This window comes from Poecilia mexicana, unplaced genomic scaffold, assembly GCF_051168715.1.
Source record: "Poecilia mexicana isolate PSO_F unplaced genomic scaffold, ASM5116871v1 scaffold_22, whole genome shotgun sequence".
In the NCBI taxonomy this organism is placed as follows: Eukaryota; Metazoa; Chordata; class Actinopteri; order Cyprinodontiformes; family Poeciliidae; genus Poecilia; species Poecilia mexicana.
This window is the reverse complement of record NW_028263391.1, coordinates 23462855-23486045: the sequence shown is the minus strand read 5'-3', so window position 1 is coordinate 23486045 and position 23191 is coordinate 23462855. Positions and strand designations below refer to the sequence as shown.

Here is a 23191-nt window from a genome sequence, read left to right as displayed (position 1 = left end):
AAAAAAACTACTTGTATGTATAATTTGGATTATTACTGTTGGATCATCCAGCTGCACCAAAATCATAACAATTCAAACCCAAACTGTCACTTCTGATGATCCCAAACTGATCGGGTTCTTCCAGAAAATACAAAGAACATTAATTTAGCTGTCAAACATGGTGGTGGCAGCATCATTCTGATCATTCAAGTGATGCTGCTAAATCGCTCAAATTAGGTCCAAAACCTGCTTTAACTTTCTCACAAGTAAAAAACAAAATGGTAGATGTCTAATTAAAAAAAAAATTCTTAATGTTTGATGCAAAATCATTCAAACCCAGAAAAAGAAATGTTTCAATAAATAAGTATGAGCTCAAAATTAAAGTTATTCCAGTTTTGTAAATGTTTTGCTTCAGTTTTCACTCTTAATTTTTTCTAATTTCTTTCTTTTATTAAGGTTAAAAATAATCACAGCCATGCATGTCAAAGCTCTTCGTCATTCTTATATTGCATGCAAGAGGAAATTTACATTAGCTGTGACAAATTCAGCACAAACAATTTTCACATTTTTAAGAAAATAAAACAGTGCTCTTCAATCTTTAATTTACCTCAATCAAAGTACGTTTGGTCATTTTACAAATTAAATATCTACAGAAGATGATTAGGGTGAGTAAAATAAGATCTCTGAATTTTTCTCAAAATTCTGATTTTTTTTCTTTCTAAGAATTCAGTTTCCTCAGAATTCACCTTTTTTTCTGATAATAAACATTTTTTCCTTCAGAACTCTGACTTTAATATTCTGAAATCAGAATTCTGAGAAAAAAATAAATAAATCAGAATTACTTTTTATAGTGGCCCTAATCTTCTTCCGTAGATATCTCTATTCCATTTCACCAAAACTTTATGATAAAAGATAAAACTATCAACTAACAGGTCACAGTGAACCTCAAAGCCTCACAACAGCAACAACATAGGAGATCAGCTTCAGTATAAAAAATAATAAATAAATGAACATGAAATGCAGATGTTTTAAAAAATACTAAAACAGTTGTTTGGGATTTACCTATATATTCAGATATTTTAAAACCATTTTCCTAAACAGATTGTCAATAAAACATTTGCACTGATCAAAAGTTTTTTTTAACATAAACTGAGTCATGATGCAGAAAATCTGGAAATCTACCATGATAACTGAATATGAAAACTTTGACTTATTGGAACAAAATTTGTTTGGAAAAACTCAGAAATTTTAAGACTAATTTCAGAATTTTTTGAGAAAAAAAACTACATTTTTTTTTAATTTTGAGATTTTCAACATTTTCTACAAAAACGTAGACATTTCTACGTTTCAGAAGTCAAATTTAATGACTTTTCAAACTCGCAAAATTTCTAAAAGTCAAATATTTCTAAAGTTCTTTTAAAGCTCAGAAATTTCTTTGTTTGTAGAAAATTTCTGAGATTAATCTCAAAAGTTCTGAGTTTTTTGATGAAAATGTACCCCTTCCCTCCCTATCTACAATGGCCCTAATGCGATGTTGTAAAATATAAATATTCTATTAGATATCAAAATCTCCATATCGCTATAAATATTTTAACATGTAGCATCATGACAAACTTCACATGAATGTGAATTTAAGTAAAAACTGAAGTTTTTATGAAGTCAGAATTAGAGGTATTAGCAGATAAATTCCCTTAAACCTTGGAAACAGGAGTTCATTTAAAGTTTTTTTTTCCACTTTACTGTTAAATGAGTCGATTCTCTCCCTGCAGACCTGAAAACAGCGTCATTTTGCTCCTGAGGCTTTCCACGTCTTTGTTGATTGTCATGCCCAGTTTTTCTGCAGAGCGGAAATTTAAAAAAAATGGCGGTTTTCCACTTTTTTCACAAAGTTCAACGTTGTCATCGACACCAGACACGCAAAAGCACACGGATTTGACGGAGCGATGAAACGGTGTTCAACAGTTTTAAGTGGCTGGGGCAAGAAGGCAAAAGTTTTCCATCTGTTGTTGATCCCCAGTTTATCCCCTGACAGAGCATCGGTTTAGCTTCTGCGCTAGCCAGCCGGCTAAATGGCCTGCCAGCTAGCTAGCCATCCGGCTGGCTAACTAGCCTGCTGGCTATCTAGCCGGCTAACTAGCCCGCCGGCAATCCAATCGCGTTCTATTTAAAGCATCCCAGTTTACGAGTATATGGACCAGTAAATGATGTTGAAGAGGATGTACGCGCCGGGGAAGACGACCCGGGAGTATTTGTCTATGGCGTGGGTGTCTATCCAGATGTTGACGTAGCTTCGGGACGCCTTCACCTGACCCGTGATCTGAGGGTCGTTCAGCGCCACCTGGGCCAGGATTCGCTCCTGGCGCCCGCCGTTCTCAGGTATCCCATAATTCCCCGTGGTGTTGACGTCCATGGAGCCGTAGCCAGTTATCTGTGGGTCGATCATCATCTCGTCGGGGTTGCCGATGCCACATGTGCACGGCAGCTAAATGTAAAAGGTAAAAGGTACATAAATCACATTTATTTAAAAGGTGATCAACTCTTTAGTCATTTCATAAATGTTTTGTTCAACATTTTTCTTAAATAATGAGGTTTTAGTCTGGTCTGTTCTGACGTTATGAGTATGACAGGGTATTAGGGCCATGCTAAGAAAATAAAAATTATAAAATTACGAAAATAAATAAAATATTTTTATGAGAATAATCATAGTTAAGACTTTATTCTCGTAGTATTACAACTTTATTCTTGTAGTATTTCAACTTTATTGTCATATGACTGGTCTTAATTTTATTTGTTTATAAACATTAGTATAACCTCAATACTCTGTTGTATTTGAGCTCCTTTCGGAATGAGCTATTTTAAGGCGTCTTGTCACTTTAAATCCAAATAAGCTGCTGCAGACCATGCCCCTAAACGTTTTCACTCACACATAAAAATGTCTGCAAAAAGATGTGCAATTGTCATACATCTTTGAAAAGCAGAAGTGGAGCCTCCTACACAACCAACAAGAATGGAGCAAGTGGGTCCTGGATGGCAAGCCAACAACAAAATATTTTTCTTTGCCAGCAGTAAAACCGGCTGACTAAACCTGCTGGAACTCTGTTCGGGTTGCTAGGTAACAGTTGGAACTTTGCTGAGGTTGCTAGGTAACAGATAGAACTCTGCTGGGGTAGATGGGTAACTGGCTGGGCTTCACTGGGGGTCACTCAGTGAGGGGCAGTGCCATTACATTCATTCCGTAGTGGCATTACAGTCCGTAGTTTAATTTTCCAGATACCAAAAAGCATTAACTTATTGCAAAAAAAAAAAAAAAAAGCTGATTTTTTTTTAAGCACTTGGGATGTTTTTCGAAGCAGTAGAAACCCAAATGGAAGAACAAAAACTGACTTGCATAATGTGTTCCTTATTGTCAAAGGTAATAAATAAAGTGTGCTTATTTCTGTATCACACTAAGGGCATTGATATGAGTTTGCTGAGGAAGATTTATTGAAGATGTTTTTGCTGGAAATGTTCCTCGAGGTATGTGGGCAGTTTGGCTCCATATGCCACAACATTTGGCACATGAAGAATAGCAGCTCTGCATTCCCAGAAATAATTTACCGTAGCCCTCTGAGGAGCTTAAAGAGAGACGATTCAGAAAATATTTATCTGTTTATTGGCAACGAACATGAATCATTAATGCTCATTTCTGCCAGTTTGGAAATATTTTCCCCACAAATCAGGTCAGCCTCGACTGATGCATCAATGAACTTGATTTAAATGTCTGAGTTTTCTGTGTTTAAACAGGCTTTCTTTCATCACAGTAACAAAACTTAAATTTTTCCTGTTTTCTAATCTGATGTTGACCAAAATGTGCTTTTTAAAACATTATAGTTTTGGTTAAAAAAATGGGTTGTGTTTCTCAGCAGTATTAATGAAATATTGAAATGTCACCAACTTATTAACTGCATCCACACAGATTGATGTTGAAAAATCTCATAAATTGTGTGTAGGCAAATATTTCAAGTATATGAAAACCTTATTTTTTAATCGCATTCCTTTATACATTTGGAAAATATCCCAGATCTTTGTAGTAAAATTAACCGAGTAAAAAAAAACTCCAGGCTAACTAGAAAACTAAAGCAACTAGAATGTGGAACAACATTTTATTTTGTCTTTTGAACTTTTATCTCTGAAATCTCCAACTACCTTAACTGGAACGCTGTGACTTTGGGTGTAATGTCAAACCCAGCTCCAATTTCCAACTTTGCTTTTTTGTGTTTTTTATGTTCACTTACAAAACCAACATTAAATATTTAAAAACTCTCTAGTTTGAAAAATGTTGCCATCAGATCAAAATCATCTTATTTATATTTCACAGCAGGCAGGAGACATGGAGAAAAATCCAAACAAACGAGCAAACAGAAATAACTTACTCTCTCCCTCAGCTTCCTCTCTTTCCTCTCCTGCACAGTTGAGAGATAGTTCACAGCCGCGTACTCGATCACCGAGAGGAAGACGAAGACGAAGCTGACCCAGAGGTAAATGTCCACGGCCTTGATGTAGGACACGCGAGGCATGGAGGCGTTGACCCCGGTGATGATGGTGGACATGGTCAGCACTGTGGTGATGCCTGAAGAGAAGACGGTTACAAACTTCATGAGAAAATCAAATATGTCGGTCAGCGTTTCATTTACCAACAGGTGGCTTTTTATTTTTTCAGGCAGACCTGTGAAGACACTGTTGCAATCAATGCGATGAAAGATAAACGCATGGACGAGTTTCTCTAGATCTTGTTTCAATATTTGTCCTTAGTCCTGGAAATGTTTTTCAGGTGATGGAAGGCTGATTTTGTAACTGCCTTTATGTGACTGAAGGCTCAGGTCAGAGTCCATCACTACATCATCCTGATCTCTAGTTTCCAGCTTTAATAACTGGAGCTTTGTGCTTTGACTAGATCATTCCTCTTTAGGTCCAAAGACAATCATTTCTGTTTCTGTTCAGCTGGAGAAAGTTTTGGCACCCCCACACATTGCTTTTTTCTAACCATCTGTTTAGTATATCCTGTTTGTAACCTGAGCAAACGAGAGCATTTAGATTTTGAATAGGACTGTTGCTGATATCCTAAAAGTTACAGTTTAATATTTATTTAGATTATATTTAAAAATGATGGAAAATGTGAATTACTTGAGGTCTAACACTGTTTTTGATGGAGGAATAGCTCAGATTCTTTGAGTTAGACATTTTTATGTGGTTGTTTTCTTTAGCTCTGACTCTCAGAAGAATCACATCAGTGTCTTATACAAAAACCCCTGAAGGATCCAACCTTCCTGAAGACGAAAAACCTTTTTCTTTAGCTTTATGAACAGCCTCTGCATTTCTTTTCTCCTGTTCATTTATTTCCTGTTGCAGCGTTCATGACCTCAAGAAATAGGATTTTTATCAGATTTTTCTCACTTTATAATCCTGTAGCAAGGTGCAACATTACTATGTTTTAGGATTTGTAATGTTTAAAGCAGGGACAAGGCAGTAATTTTCACTGTTTAAAGGTATAAACTTATTTTGGATTCATTAGCATGCCACATTGAAACAGTCAGATACAGAGTTCATGTTGAGTCTGATCAGACAAATGAAGACTAATCAGGTCAGAGGGGGGTGGTGAACTCCCACTCTGCTCAGTTTTGCCTATAATACGCTGTTTTAGGGCCTCTTGTGACCAAATATGCAGCTCAACTTTTACACTCAAACGTGAAAATGGCTGCAAACAGATGCGCAATTATACATCTGTACATCTTTGAAAAGCAGAATTGGAGCCTCCTGCACAAACAAGAAGATGGCAAGTAGTTTCTGGACAGTAAGTCAACAACAAAACACTTATCTTTTCCAGCAGCCATTGTACAGTGCATTCAGTGGTAAAACCAGCTGACCAAACATGTTGGAACTTCACTTGGGTTGCTAGGTAACGGGCTGGGCTCAACTGGGGTTGTTAGGTAACGGTACAGAGTGACTTGACTAGACCAGACTTTTGTTCTCCAATTTTTGGTAGAAAGAGGGAAAAAAAAGAAAATGATAAATCATGAAAAGTGAATTAACTGATTTATTGCGTAATGCGACAGGCCTATAGACTCAACAATCGGGATGTTTTTGAAACAGCTCATTTTCCAGACACCAAAAAACATTAACCTGTTGCCAAAAACCAGCTGGATGTTTTTTTAACCACTTTGAAGTGGTAGAAACCCAAATGAAAGTATAAAAATGCCAATTATACATAATAGAAAATGTACCAATATCAAGAGATATACATTTAATTAATTTAGTGTATGTAATATTTGCAGCGTTGGCAATAAAACACTCGAATCATGTACCTAAATTATTGAGAACGCTTTAATAGAGGCTATTTTTTTGTAAAATATATCTACCTAGTGGCACCCTGGCAGGCACGGCCCTGCGATCGATCCAGAAGGAAACCCAGGACAGCATGACCATCAGCGTGGCGGGGAAGTACGTCTGCAGCAGGAAAAAGAAGATGTGGCGCCGCAGGGTGAAGTGGATGTACAAACGGTTGTACCAGCCTGCAGCACAAAAGAAGAGACGGTGCCAGTTATTCCCACATTGTCAGGCAGCTGATGAGCCGTGTCAACACTTCAGGAATTGTCCCTGAAACTTTGGCGGAGAAAGATGGCACACAAAATCCTTTTCATGCGCTGAGTCGCTGGAAAGTGACATGTGGCTGTGTGAACAGTGCAAAGCTTTCGGTGGGTTTCCTGCAGAGCACAGCAGGTCCACAACAGCCTGCCTGCTTCAGTTCGCTGCAAGGATTATGGATTCTTCACTGCAAAAACACAAAATCTTACCAACTGTTTTCTAGTGCAGACATCTTGCTGCACTTAAAGTAAGATTGAAGTATCTTTCAGCAAGTTATAGAAGCTTGTTTTACATAAATAATTCCTAAGAATTATTTAGGAATTATTTGTAGTACATTTGTAGTAGATGGTTTCTACTACAAATGTACTAAGACATTTGTAGTAGAAACTGGACTAAAACTACTTGATAATAGTTTGCGTTTTTGCTGTGTTCTTCTGTTTCTGCTCTGCAGACGACGGGTTCTTGTACGAAATGCCCGATTGTTTTTGTTCAAAGTGACATGAGAAATGAAGTTTTAATTCAGGTGTGTGGCAGCTACCTGTGCTGCTGTAAAACGCCAGCTTTGTGGTGGTGTGAAACTTTTGGATCAGGAACTGGGACAGAGATATTCTGTCGTCCGTGTTCAGAGATTCGTTTCCTTTCTTCCAGTACAGCATCAGGTCGTCATCTGTGTACGCATCTGTTTGGGAAATGTAGAAAATTTAAAACATTTTTAGTTACAAACAATTTTAACCCATTTGAATATTAAAGTGAACTTGGATCCAGGGCTAGCTAAGCTCGGTTAGTGGCGTTTAACACTTATTAATTTCCCTTTTGGATCAATAAAGTACTTTTAAATTTGAATTAATGCACTAACTCTTTGGGTACCTAGCAACAACCTCCTGAGGAACTTGTTACCTAGCAACAACTTGTGCAGCAGCAGTTTATAATTTTGCTGCTGTGCCTCAGAACTGCTTAAAAATAAAAAACTGCAGAGGGAAAACAGGAACAGTTATGCCAACTGTTTGGCAGTATTTCAGATATTTAAAACAAAAAACTAATCAATAACTATCAATATCGACTGATATGAAACGCCTATTTCATCAGTCATGATACATTTTGCGACCATATTGTCCAGCCCTACATCATGTATATAAAAATACCAGCAGTCTTAAGAAATTAAGAAAATACTTGCATTAAGAAACAGTAAATATAGTAATAAGGTTTGTTGATATTTGAACAAACCTCAAAGTAAAATCTAGATGTGTTTCAGTTATTGGTGTGAAACTGTGGAATAAATGATAATCTCAAATTATGTGCTTTTTTGTTATTTATAAAATTGTGTTTTATTTTGTTTCCTTTTTTGCAATATGAATTTACATAAAGCTAATCTGAATCTGGATGAAAATGTGAACTACCCAGCACCATCAACAGGCATTACGGACTCTACCTGCTATGTGATATCTACATGCTGCTCTTTATTCAGCGTGAAGTTTTACATGAGACGGACTTAAAAGTAAAGCGGCAGAAAGTCCTAAAACTTTAATGGCGCAGCAGATCTGGGGTTTCAGGGAATATCTGGTATGCAAAGCGGACATGTCAGTCTCAGCGGGGGGCAAGAAGAAAGCTCCTGAAGAGTGATGATATTAAAAATTACTGTCAGGCAACATGATCTGTGGAAAAGAAATCGACAGGAATACTCTGGAGTCGGGCAGAAATCTTTAATGTTTCTGATGGGGGGGAAATTTTACTGCAAATATGTAACCAGAGTTAAAGTGTCAGTTTATCTGACTTTATTTCAGATTGGAGTTATTATCCTGTGCTGCAGGTGCTTTAATTCTATTTTCATTAATTTTTTATAAAGGGAACCTATTGTGCAACATTCACCTTTTGTACGATTTTGTACTTCCAGTTCAGTTCGTACTGCTCCTAAAAACAGATCGTTCACTTTAAAAAAACAACTGCTTTTTGGTAAGTTATTTTTTTGGTATCTGGAATATGAACCATTTCAAAAATCTATGGAATGTAACTTGACAAATCAGCAGGCACTGTGCCATGACCTAGTGACCCCAGCAAGGCCCAGCCCGTTGCCTGGCAACCCCAGCAGAACTCCGCCCGTCACCGAGCAACCCAATCTGATTTCCAGAACATTTCATCAGACTGACTGTGTAATTGGCTGTTTGCAAGTATTTCTTGTCCAGTTTTTAGTGGAAATCTCTTAGTACATTTAAACTAAGACAAAACTAACATAATTAACTTTTCAGTAAGATTTATTAGCTTGTTTTAAGTCAATAATTCCTTAATATTGATGAAAAACTAGTTCCACTGGCAGATTATTTCACTTATAACCAGGGAAAAATGTATAGCTATATCTGAAATAATCTTAGTGTATCTAGTACTGTTTAAGATCAGTATTAAAGAATTATTGACTTAAACTCCTATATCTCGCTGTAAAGCTACTTGTGAAAGTAACTTTGAGTTTTGTACTAAGACATTTGCACTAGAAACTAAAAATATGTGGTAAGATTTTATGTTTTTTTGCAGTTTAACATTAAGTTCTGAGAGAGAAATTATCTTGAGAATGAATGCCGTTTTAGTTTTTGGTATTTCCAAACAAAGTTGAAAATAGATCACAGTAATCATTGGCTAAGGCTCCAAAATAAAGCAGCTTATTTCATCTCACGTCTTATCTTAAACCCCAGCTGTAAAACAAAAGACCCAGGTCTGAAATGTTGAACTTTGCCCCTGGAAATCATTTCACTCACAGCTCTCAATCTCCAGTGAGCAGGTCTGGGTGTCCAGGGGGAAGCGGCTCAGGTCCATGTTGCACATGGCAGTGACTGTGACCCTGCAGAAAAGACAAAGCGGATCCGCCTTAAACCAAGACAACAAACCTCCATCTGAATATCAGATGAGAATCACTAAACCTGGAGCTGCTCTGTTTTATAACAAGGAAACTAATTAGTGTCTCGTATTGCTGTGTTAAAAATGTCCTATTACCTTTTAAAATGTAATCAGTATTAATTATCTGCAGGTGTTAAAGGGATGAGTCATTTCACCATCATGACTCACTGACTTACAAAAGCCTCCTTGATTTATCTCCACTGTGAAACTGTGAGATATCCTTTATATTCAAACAAGACCTCCAGCTCAACAAAAGTCTCTCAGCCTCAATTTCACCTGCAGTGCTGGCAGAGGAACGTCCTATTCAAAGCACCTTTCACACTTCCAACAGTGGTTCAAAAGCTTTAAAATGCAATTGAGGTTTTTCTAGAGCAGCATAACCCAATTAAAATTGAATATTTTAATTTGAGTACATTTATTTATATGGGAAAAATCCAATATAAAGAAAAAAGTTAAGTTTTTTACAGTTAACTGCATCACAATTATTGATTAATGGTTTATACATGTACATTTTGCCAATACTCAATCTCTCTGCATCAGTGGAGACTTTTGACCCTAATTATTGGTTGAGTAAACAAGAATCATTAGTCAAAATATAGTTTATATCTATTTGAAAGTACTATTGTTAAATCTTCACCCAATTCTACCATAAGTGTGCTTTATTGTTGCCACCCTTGGTATTTTAATTTCTTAAAAGGATCCCAAGACCAGTTGCATGGTGATTCAATTTAATTTAAATCAATTCAACAATACTTTATTAATCTCTAAAGGGAAATAAAACATTGTTCTAACTTATATTAGCACCATTTCTTGGACTTTTGTGATGTTAATAGTTGTTCCCAGTTCAAAAACCACCTTGTTGTTATGGTTACGCATCATAACGAATGCCGAAAGGTAGCAAAAAAAGAATCTGCAAAAATCCTTCCAGCTGCATATCATCCAAAATCAGAGGGAATAGATGATCAAAAAAGTAGTATTTCTGCCAGAACCGGAGAAATTCAAGAAGAAATCAGAATGAGGGTAAAACAATGCGACTCCAACCAGCTTTATAATAAAACTAACATGAAAACTGAGTTGCCCACCACATGTAAAATTACCTTACTAAAATATGTTATGTGAAATTGTTAGGTATGATGTAGCATAAATAAAAAATGTAAAAAATAAAATTACGAGGACAAAGTTATAATATTACGAGAATAAAGTTAAAATGTGAATCAAGTCATATGTCAAGAATAAAATCAGAGTATTACAAGAATTAAGTTGGACAAGAATAAAGTGGAAATAATACAAGAATAAAACTCATATGAAAATAAAACCAGAATTTTTGAGAATATAGTTGCAATATTACAAGAATAAAGTCATAATATTATGACTATTCTCGTAATATTATGACTTTAATCTCATAATTTAATTTTTTTTTATTTCCCTAGTGTGCCTGATGATATTATCAAAAATAAAGCCATATTTTTAACCTCACCAGTTAAATGTTCTCAGACTAAAGGTTGGATTTTTTTTTTTTAAGTATTGTTCTCAGATTATTTTACCTTCATAAAAAACAAGTTAGCTTCTTACATATAAGGTCCCAGTAAGGAAGATAAAGAAAACAGCTACACTGAAAACATGTACAAACTGTTGCATTAGATGTGGTTACACACCTGCATCATTACTGCTCTTTGCTTTATGAATTAGATAGAAGAAGAGTAAAAATAAGTTTGTTCTTACCTGAGACTGTAGAGCACGTTGCCGTCAGGGTAAACTCTCAACATGACGTTATCAGTGGTGGTGTCGTGGATGAATGAGCGCTTAGAGTGAACAAAAAACATGTCAGGAACCCAAATCTTCTTCACCAGACGACTGTCGAAAGTCATGCTCTGGTTGTTGGTGCTGGGGAACGACAGCCGCTCATCTTTCCAGTAGTGACGCAGGTACAAAGTCATGGTGAAGTCCTGCAGGAACAGAAATATGAACCAAAAACTAATAAAACATCAAAATGTTTGTCCTCTTGGTAGGATACTTATGAAATTTGTCTCATAAGTGAAATTCTGATAAGATAAGACACAGATGGGCCACAAAAACATAACTTTTTATTTAAATTGACACCCTGTTTAGATTTAATCTTCCATAAAGGGATGTTAACTGAAAAAAAAATCTGATACACATTTTATTTTCAGGAACAACCTGTTGAAAATATGCTTTAAAAACTCTTAACATTAGGTTACCTTGTGTGATAAAATGTAAAACAAGCTTTTGGACAATGTTTACATTTTGTTTTAGCGGTTTGCATATTTTTTACCCAAAACATTAATAATCTCATTAATGATGATTCTAATAGAAATTTCAAATCTATAGACTCAAACTTTCTTACTAAAATGGTTTCAACTATTTCAAAAAATTTCAATATATAATTTTAGAAAATGGCTGCCAGTTACATCCGATCAGTAGCTGATAGCAACATCAACGCTAACACTAACAGCTAACCAAATGTGCAACACTTTCCAAACAAAAGAGCTTATGACTTCCAGCATCAGAGACACAGAAACACGTTTATTTTAGTGATGTCATCAGACATACATAGTTATAATGTGACGTCACACTTATAGGAACTTTGTAGTTGACAGCCATCTTGGTAGGTATCCATAACTAACTGTTTTGACAGTTTATTGTTGCTATGACAACAATAAACAAGCCACAAGCCTTGAACTAGCTCTCTGCTAATCCCTACCTAACTTATAAACAATATAAGTACATTACAGCTATTAACTTTGTTTCATTCACGCTTTGCGCTGAGCTTGCCTACCAAGATGGCGGTTCAGTGGCACAGATCACTTCCAGTTCAGTCCAGTTCATTTTTTTTTTTTTACTATTACATGGAGTTCTTAATGTCCAATAAATGAAGTGTAACCTGTAATTCATGACTTCTTTTTTAATTTAAAATGATTTTTATGAATCCAAAGAACTTTGTCATGCTTACCATATCCACCTCTGAGATGGTGTCAATGCTTTCCACCTGAACGTCAACACCAACAGGTATTGGAGGACCTGAAAAAACAATTTCAAAATATTATTTTCTGCTTTTCTAGAAAATAAGAAACAATGTAACTAAACACGTAATCATTTTGACCTTTTACCTACAAAAGCTCTCCTCTCAGCCAGCCAGCTGATTTTACGGTTTAGTCGAAATAAAGTTTTATTTTAGTTATTAAAGCAGCTTTATAATACATAATTGTTTTTTTCTGACCTTCCAAACTAATGTTGCTTAATTTTTCTTTCATAAAACACACCATTACTGTGCCTAGTGTACTGTCACTATGGCAACGCCAGGGCAGGTGAAAAACCTTTTTGGGGCCCAAAGCAGATTTTCATTTGGGGCCCCGAATACTAACATGTCAACACCAGATACCTCATCATTCCCACGCTTCTCTATGTGTGTAACATTCCTGCTGTCATTAGCATAATTTGTAATTAACTTACATCATACCAGTGTTACTACAGCTGATGATTTTAACTTTACAGGAGAAATAAACTTAAAAAAGAAATATTTAGGTTTGCAGATTGGTATTTAAATGTGCCATATTACTTTAACTATTTGAAAGAATCACTTGTGGTTTAAATTGAAATTACAGTTAACAAGTTTGATATCTCATATTTCCCCAGCAATGGCAGCAAGAAGCAAGAAGAGATTAATCTATTATTTGCATAACAACTACAATAAAGAAATTATTTTCTGTATGTAATAGCATTTAGTTTGTGTTATTCAATGCTATTATATATATGTTTTTTAGTATTACATGTACTGCTGTGTTGTTTATTTTAGATTATAATCGGACATAAAAGTTTGAATTAGAACACTGTACACAAAAATTATTCTTTTCACTAAGCCAAATCTTGATCATTTTTAAATCTTCAATCAGCTTTTATTCTTACAGAATGGTAAAAAAAAATGTTTTATTATTATTTTGGCTACAATCTTAAAAAAATTATTTCTGTGTTGATTCTAGTAACGTTTATGCTTCAGATGACAAAACTTTCATTGAAAAACTCTAAAACAGATTGTATTTTTGAAAAAGTAGCTCATATTCACTGGATTTGTTTACTTTTTTATTGAAACAGCATCTAAAAGAAAAAAACAACGGCACAGACACTAGCATACAGCAAATGCTCGTGCTACAGCTGTGACAGTCAGGCTTTGATTTATCTTTGACCTATTTCAGCCGCTGTACTCTGCATCATCAAATTCCCACAAGCAGAAAACAACAATCAGGTCATAACAGATAAAAGCTGATGCAACACAACTCTCTTTTCCTCTTCATGCTTCACATTGGACATCACAAACACGATCCTGCAAAGCATCACTTTGTGTTTGTAGATTGTTGTGATTTTAAAAAAAAAAATCAAGCAGCACATGTTGCAAATTAAAAGCGGTCACGGCTGATTTGTTGCTGCTAAAATAGGCTTTTGTTTTTGCATCAAAGGAGAAGCAGCACTGCAAAAACACACAACCTTACAAAGTATTTTTGGTCTAGTTTCCATTGAACACTTGAAATAAGACAAAGCTAACTTGTAACTTGTCAGCAAGATGCAGGAGTTTGTTTTAAGTTAATAATCCCTTAATATTGATGAAAAAGTTCTAGTTCCATTGTAGATTATTTCACTTAGAGCAAAACATTTTCCCTTGCTATAAATGAAATAATCTACTAATAAGCGACTAATTCAGTAGTGGTAGATTAAAAAGAAGCAGAACATTTTCGTCGTTATTGAGAAATTATTAACTTAAAACAAGCTCCTGTATCTTGTTGAAAAGTTACTTAAAAGTCAGTTTTGTCTGATTTTAAGTTTACTAAGATATTTGCTCTAAAAACTGGACAAGAATTACTTGCTAAGATTTTGTGTTTTTGCAGTGTAAAAGATAACAAATACATTATATAATTACTGTCTTCCAGTCTGTGTTTATTTTTGCATAATCGTTCAACAAATCCTTCCAGTGGAAACAAAATGAAAACATGAAGCAGAGCTGCTGCTGATAATGGCGTTCTCAAGGTTTCAGGGAGATTAGAGCCTGCGGGACTAAAAGGTTAAAACAAAAACAACAAAAACAGAATAACACTGATTGGATCTTAGTGTAGTGTTTAATTTCTAAAGTAGTTTCCAACCTCCAAACGCCGGCCTCATGGTGAAATCGTGATCGTCTATTCTCAGCAGCTGCTCAGATTTTGTCATCGGGTTTTTCGTCAGGTCTGGACTTCGTTTGTAAATTGGACTATTTAGAAAATAAAAGCAAAATGTTTATGAAATATAAACTTTTATATGATCTAAAAAAACGGAAAGAAAATGCATTTTTCTTTAATTTTACCTTCCAGACTTCTGACCACCTCCTCCCTCCATTCTGATGTCTCTTCTTGATCTGGTGATTCAAAACAGAAAACATTATGACAGATTCATTAATAGGGGGGGGGGTTTCTATCGTTTTATCGTTCTATTGTATTTCTTTTGTTTTTACAGTTTTGTCACACTTAAATGTTTCCAATCAGAAACACATTTTAATATCAAACAAAGACAACTCAAGTAAATACAAAAAGCTTTTTACATTTTATATTTTATATGTTACAGAAAACAAATCATTGGAATCACAATGGACCTGAATAACTTTGGATAAAAATTAAAAAGAAGCAGCTAATATTTTTAAATTTAGATATAATAATAAACAGGTTTTTAGCTGTTTTTCATTTTCTTCCTGGAATATTTGCATTTAATTTTCACAAAAATAACACTAAAAGTATTGTTTTTTTAGTTCTGATTTTCTTGCCATTAAGTTGGGATCTTTGTTTTTTTTTATCCCACAGAAAAAGAAGACCTATTCTGTTTTTGCTAAATTTTATTATAGCTTTATTTTAACTTCTAAACATAGAAATTAATGTGTGACTTTTAAAAAATGATAGCTAGTTTAAAGTATAGTTGATATTTATCTAAAATTATAAGCTGTCCTTTTTCAAGATGTCTTGTGACATTTGCAGCTGTGAATAAGTTTTATTTGGCTAGCCAGGGAATATAAATCCCCAACTCAACGTTTACACTTACACATGAAAATGGTTGCAAACAAATGCACAACTATGCAACCATACATCTTTGAAAAGCACAAGGGTAACCTGCTGCACAACCAACAAGAACGCGACAAGCAATTTCTGGGTGGTAAGTGAACAACAAAAACACTTGTCTTTTCCAGCAGCCATTGTGCAGCAGTAAAACCAGCTGACTAAAATGTGCTGGAAGTCAGCATGGGTTGCTAGGCAACAGACTGGACTCTGCTGTGGTTTACAAATTACTTACATAAAAATACAAAAGTAAAAGTCTCCTAAAAGTATATTTTTTCCAAACAGATTACTCAAGTAAATGTAACTAGTTACTATCTAATTCTGGTTATAATACGTTGCAGCCAGTTGGTAAGTTTTACACCAAGTGACAAAGGTGTTACTTTCCAACATGGCCGCCAGTCTCTTTGTACCTTAGGTATAAATTTTTAGGCCACGAGCAGAAAGAGGGACAGAATAAATTAAAAAATAAAACCCAAACTGGATTAATAGAGTAGCGCTGTGCTGTGACAGGCAAAGCCAAATCCCTGTCGACTGAAAACGTGCATTAAGGAAATATCAAAGACGGAGCGGAGCCGAGACGCAGAGACTGAAGCAAACAAAAGGGAATAAAACACAGCGAAATGAGAGCGAAAGAACAAGGTTTCATTGGGTTAAAGCTGCAGCGCAGTCGGTGTTGGGCCAGTGGATGCTACACATCCACCCAGCAGCTGGCTCTTAATCCTCTTGGCAGAAATGCCTCTGCAATCCCCTCTTTGCTGGCCTGCGGCACATGCAGGCCGCCTGTCCGCTGCGTGGTCCACCACCGCAGCTGCGGGAATACATCACTGCTGAGGCCGCACCACGGTTACTGTGCCAAATTTGTGCAGAGGTCATTATGGACGTGTTTACTAGCAGCAGGCCTACAAATAACAGCAACTGAAAACAGCAGGATAACTGTAAATAAAAAACTTAAAAGGCAAATTTTGTATTTAATCCTACTAAATGTTATATATTGAGAGAATTATAAAACAAAAATAAATAAAAAAATGGCTTTGTCAAAAGCAGAGATATCTTTCTAATCATTTCAGAGTAATTTTTTTACAAAGGTCTCCATATGTATCTTTCTTAAAAAGATGAGGATATAGGAATTCTAATTTAAATCTCAGAATTCTGATTTTTCTGAAAATTCAGAGAAAAAAGTAAAAATTCTTTATTTTTAGTACCATCATCCTAATTCTGCTCATTAATAATGAATCTGTGGCTGCATGCTAACTAAATATTTAGTTTGAAGCTACAAATCTAGCTAGCTAAATAAGTATTCAGTTTGTAAATTAAACAGTTTACTTAGCTTCAATATAAATATTAAGGTAAGGTAAGGTAATTTTATTTATATAGCACATTTTCAGCAACAAGGCAATTCAAAGTGCTTATTAAGCTATTAGATATTAAACTAGCAGGCTAAATGTTTAACTTCAGTCTATTTAGCTTTAGACTGAAACTAAATTTAAGTGGATATTTAACTTGCTAACCAAATATATGGTTTGGAGGTAAATATTTAAATCTCTAATTAAAAATTTAGTTTGAAACTGTGACATTTATAAATGATTAAATACCATGGTGAAAATATGACTGAAAATTATCCACCATTTTTTCTCTTATGACGGGATAAATAACTCAAACTATTTACAAACAGAAAATTGCAAGAGTTTTGATTCCTTTAAATAAAAAACAAACAGGCTAAATTTGTTCAGTTTGAAATGGTAAAAATTTTGCCGTTGGGTCTTTCCCTTCAGAAAGTGGATTTTTAGCATCTCCACTATGAGCCCTTTTCTCCTCTGCTGTTCTCCTTCTGTGGGTCTCGTCTTTCCTGACTTTCCAAACCCAGCAGCACTCAGTCGCTTTGGGGATTTCACAGTCAAGACAGGAGACAGGTGATGAGAAACAGAGGAGGGGAAGAGTTGAATCCAATATAAATGTCTGAGGTTTTTTATTCAAATTGAATTCACAGAGCCTGCATGTGCCAGTAGGGAGATGTTTGATGTGAGGTGACTTTTAATAGGTGCAAACAAGCTGCGTTTCCATTACAAATATACGCAAAATTTGTTGATATTAAACTAAAACAAAAAAACACAGTTTTGAAATTGTGGTATTTCCATTAAATAAAAAATGCTATTAAATTTTTTTTATTTTAATAGCATTTTTTGAGGAACCTTGAGGAACCTTGCCCATTCCTCAAGGTTTATCTTGAGGAATGGGCAACAATCCCAGCAGCAAGACAAGGCGAGCTCTTAGAGACGTATCCAGCATGACTTGCAGATGTAATGTGTTTGTTTCACAATAAAAACAAAATGAAATGTTGAAAGTTGCATGTTCTTTAAATGAAATGAATAATTTGTTCATTTGATAAGTTGTTAAAAAAACATGCAATGCCATAATCTTCCAACCACTTCCTGTCGTCTTCTTTGTCGTTTGTTCCAGTAGCAGCATTCTGTTGTTGATCACATGATCCATGTGATGCCAAAAAATGTTTTGCCAAATAAAACAAAATCTATAAAGCCAAGAAACAACACCACGTATTAGCTCCGAAATATGAGATATTATTATGTCTCAAAATTGATGCATTTTCATTAAGTCAATTTATTTTCGTAATTTTATGGTTACTGGAAACACAAGCTGCGTTTCCTTTACAAATGTGTGCAAAACTTTAATATTTTGCTAACATCAAAAAACCAATTGCAATGTTTCCATTGAGTAAGAAATGCAATTAAAATCACACGTGAGTAAGTTTGTCTACACAATATATTGTTAAAAATCATGGAATGCCATCATCCTCCAGCCACTTCCTGTTGTCTTCTTCTTTGATGTTTCTGCCAGAAGTAACAACCTGTTGTTGATCATGTCACTCATGTGATGTGAAATAAGTGTTTCCATTAGCATTATGAAATAAACCAAACCACTTCATCCTAGTGCAAAAACGTTTTATGCCTTTTCAAAATTAAGCAAATTTAGTAATAGCTTGGGTAATTTTAAGATCAACAGAAAAGCAGCCAGTGGCGCTCTTAGTTGATAACACAATATCTGTGTCTCCATTGACTGTAAAATTGAGTGAATTGGAATTCTTAAAATAAATTTGCTTAATGAAAACACTGCAATAAAAAAATAAATGAAAGGTTTTGCATTAGGATGAGGTTTTTCTGTATCAAAATGGTATTTTGCAAAACTGCAATGGAAACTATTTTTACATATCACACGTCACATGATCAGCAACAGGATGTTACTACTGGTGGAAATGATGAAGAAGACAATAGGAAGTAGTTGAAGGATGATGTTTTTAATTATTTATCGCGTGAACAGAAGTATTCATGGATGATTTTAACTGCCTTTGTTATTTAATGGAAACACCGCATTTGCGAAATTGTGTTTTTTAGCATCATATCGACAAAGTTTTGCGCACATAAAGGAAAATTAGCTACTGACATTTAAAGATTACACACCAGTTTGGAGCTGCATATTCTCTCATACTAATAATAATTTTAACTAGGTTCTGCTCGTACTTTAATGATCATCTCATCATCAGAGCAGCTTTTCTTTCTTTCTGAAATCTCACCAGTCCATTAACTTTGACCCTTTTATCAGGATCTCTGCACACACCAGCTGTTTGTTAATTAAAACCTATTTATTTCCCTCAGATGGAGAGAGCCTTAATAATGAACTTGTTTTTCTGATCTATAAAAACCAGCTGAAGCATAAAAAGTGATACTGCATCTAAAGGCAGAGGAGGATTATGATTTGACAGGGTTTGTTGAATATATTAAGTGGATGCTGATAGCATTTTGAGGCGTTCAGCGCTGTTCTGGCACACTTTGGGGAAATCTTATCATCTTCTGCAGATTTTAATTCAAAGACAGCTTCTCACTTCAGGCAACAGGCTGCAGCTGCACTTAGTGCTGATATATTTTTAAATGACAAGCTGAGAACGCTGCTGTGTATTTACCATCCACAGAGAACTTTCTCTTCTTTTTTCCCCACATTTAAAGTTGAGTGTTGCTTGTTCAAAGTGCTTATTTACCTGATGCCTTTGCAGAAGTTGTGTTTATGTTTGCACGGTTTCTGTGGCAACCAACCTGAAAGCGACGCCTGAAGCAATTCCAGGAAATGCACTTTTTACTTATTACAAAATGATGCAATTATATCTGAAGAGCTTTAGGAAGGGATGCCAGAGTTTTATGCCACTGTATGAGACAAAATTGCAGCATTTTCTTTCCATTATTTTGTTCTTGTTTTATATGGCACCAATTTATACCAATTTTAAACTACAATTTAATTCAAAAGCACTTTATTAATAATAATAATAATAAAGAGAAATTAAATGTAGTTCATCCAAGTTTCCTCATGGAGTTGTTGTAGAGTTTAGCTGTGGGCAGGAGGGATCTCCTGTTGCTGTCTGTACTGCAGCGTATTAAGAAGCCTGTAACTGAAGACGCTCTATTATAATGTACCTGTCTGTGCTGCTAGCTAAAAAGCTAGATGTGCTTACCCTAAATCTCTAATCATAAACATTAGTTCTGCTAATGCTAAAGTGCTAACTTCGGTTCATATTACATGTAGTCTGTTAGTTTGTTAGTGGAAGTTGCCCACCACTGTTCATAATGAACATTTTTTAACTTTCTATGTGTCTCTTAAAAAATCTACAATAATCTTTTTTGTTTTGATCCCATTCGAGATAAAATTATTGAACTGGACCTTTTCCCGCCAAAATAAGCAGTTAAAACTAAACAATTCAATAATATAAAATAATATAATTTTATATTATTTTATTTAATATAAAATTCAGATCAATTTTATATTAAAATTGATCTGAATTTTAATATAATCCTGTTTAGTTTTTAACTGGTTCGCGTACAGTACTATCTGGTATGGTTCCAAGGTCAAAAGGGACAGAGTTCAAGAAAATAATTGTTGAGAGAGGATCAATACATCGATTGCGATCTACCTATCGATCACAAAGGTAGTCCGGATAAATCGCATGACATTTTAAAAAAGATAAACGTATGCCCATCATTCAGCCCGTTACTTCATTGATATAAGGGGCAGTTTTACCAGTTGGTGGCGGTAATGTTTGCTTCACTTGTTACACAAACGCCATTATGACAAAGAAGAACGGACGCTGACGAACACTATGTCATTGCGCATGCGCCAACAACGGCGCTGGGTGGAGCAAAACGAACTAGATGGCTAGTTAGCTCCAGTTTTTAGCCTTCGGCTCTTCTCTTAAGAAATAGATTAAAAATAAGTAAGGGAATACTTATAGGACTGGAATACGTGATCTGACAGCAGTAAGTTGATTTTTTGTTTGTTTTTGTGAGCGTTTTCTCTCGCCAGTGTAAATTTGTAAATCTTCAGATACCAAGAATTAAGTATCAACACTCCGCCTACACGAGACGCTGGCTGTTTTAATTAGCTGTCACAGTGAATGGAGGAGAAGAATTTAAATTACTTTAAAAAGTTAGTTTGTTTTATTCTGAAAGCTTTGGTGACAATTAGAAAAGCTTGATCATTAGATCAAATGGCAGACTTGTTTTGAAAATTGGGAATGTAGGTAAAAAGGCCTTAAACATTAAAAGCATTTATTTTCCATTTTTAATGTGAAGTGCAGACAGAAAGGCAGCGTGTTGCAGCTAAACTCGGTGAGCTTTAGCTGTGCCCTACTTTAAAAAATATTTCCAAATTTTATTCAGACAGCTAATACTCTCACATCCTGCACCTAATACTTAGCAAGACTTGATGATTTAAACAATATTTCTTAATATTCCATAATAAAAATGCAAAATAAGTGTAAAAATGGCTATCATTATTCTTAGATCTTTGCAAAACAGGAATTCTGAACATTAATGGAGCTTCAAAAATGAGAAATTGGTTAATTCAGGGAAGAAAATTGTGAATTTTATAAAAACATGTCAAAGATTTATTTATTTTTGTCCCCAAATGATCATAAGGCTACCTGCAATGGACATAAACCTTGATATATTCTGACTGCAGCTAAAAGTTGATCAGATTAAATCCAACAGTTTATAAATTATTTTGTTGATCAGATGACATTAGCTTTTAAAATTAAAGTACTTTTTAAACATAAATGATCCGAAAGCCAGAGGTCAGTCCTGAGACATTACTTCCAGTCATTAAACTGGAAACGCAGATGTTTCATCGACTGATCCAGTTTAGACCCCAGTAAAAATGTTTAATCCAATGCACACATTAACCAGACTGCAATTAGCCTAAATAATCACCTGGAAATGACATTGGCTACAACTGCAGCCGGCGGGGAAACAGTCATTATCTGCCCTGCAGCAGTTGTGGGGCAAGCGAGCATCGTCCGGTCGTACATAAATAGAAGTAGGGATTTAGGTCTCCCTCTCTCATCTGGCCGACCTGCTGTCTGAATAAGTCTGTTTTCTGAGGGGAGGGAGCATCCAGGTGATGCAGGGAAAAGGGGAAGACACTGTGGATGCAAAATAAACTACGAATGGGGAATAAAATTTTCAGCCTCTGTGGATTTTCAGCTTAAATTATTTGTTTTCTTTCTATAGCTTTTCCTACGACGGCGCATTAGGGCCATTGTAGATGGAACAAAGGCATCAATGTCCGCCAAAAAACACTCAGAAATTTTGAGATTGATCTCAGAAATTTTCTAGAAAAAACAAGAATATTTACGAGCCTGAAAAATCATAAATTTGCACAAAAAAGTATATATATATGTGTGTGTGTGTGTGTGTGTGTGTGTGTGTGTGTGTGTGTGTGTGTGTGTGTGTGTGTGTGTGTGTGTGTGTGTGTATGTGTGTGTGTATAAAATCGGAGAGTAATCTCAGAAGTCTTGGAAGATTTTGAAAATTTCTGAGCTACAAAAGTTACAAAAAATTGCTAGAAAAAAATTCTAAAATTTTGAGATTAATCTCAGAAAAAGTCTAGAAAAAAGAAGAAAGTGTCTGAGCTCTGAAAAGTTTAACATTTGCAAGACAAAACCTCAGAAATCTTAAGATTAATTTCACATATTTTCCAGAAAAATTTCAAACTTTTTCTGAGCTTTTAAATTTGAAAATATTACAAATTTTCTAAGTTTGAAAAGCGGAAAATTTTAGGCTTTTTGAGCTCAGAAATGTTCTTAGTTTTTTTATACAATTTCTAAGATGAATCTGAGTTTTTTTTCTCGCAAATTTCCAGCTTTTTGAGTTCAGAGAATTTTCTTCTTTTTTTTTTCTAGAAAATTTCTGAGATTCTTTTTTGCAAATGCTAAATTTTTGGAACTCAATTATGTACTTGTTTTTTCAAAGAATATTTCTGTGATTAACATGAAAACTTCATAGTTTTTTTCTTGCAAATTAGCAACTTTTGATGTCAGAGAGTTTCCTTGTTTTTCTATAAGATTTCTGAGATAAATCCCAAGATTTCTGAGTTTTTTGGTTGAATATTACTCTTTTTTTCTATCTGCGTCGGCCCTAATTGTCACCTGTGGGTCATTACCTGGTTTGTTTGTAGGGCTCCAGCTTGTGACCTCTTGGCTGAACCATCTTCGCTGCTGTTCCTGCCATCCAGACGCAGAAAAGCATCAGAACCGTTTCTGCCTGCATGGCTCACATTCCCCG

At 35.1% G+C, this 23191-nt stretch overlaps 1 protein-coding gene across 1 annotated transcript; it reads right to left on the bottom strand.

Moving 5' to 3' along the window:
• Positions 1-461: 461 nt before the first annotated feature.
• LOC106926250 (gamma-aminobutyric acid receptor subunit rho-1-like) lies at positions 462-23183 on the bottom strand. Its single transcript, XM_088002515.1, has 11 exons — positions 23070-23183; positions 21981-21983; positions 14834-14884; positions 14634-14740; positions 12455-12522; positions 11206-11429; positions 9345-9427; positions 7139-7279; positions 6375-6527; positions 4392-4588; positions 462-2461 (listed from the first exon to the last, which is right to left on the bottom strand). The coding sequence occupies exons 1-11, from the start codon at positions 23174-23176 to the stop codon at positions 2159-2161; spliced, it is 1437 nt and encodes a 478-aa protein (XP_087858641.1). The 5' UTR covers positions 23177-23183; the 3' UTR covers positions 462-2158.
• Between the last annotated feature and the right edge of the window lie 8 nt (positions 23184-23191).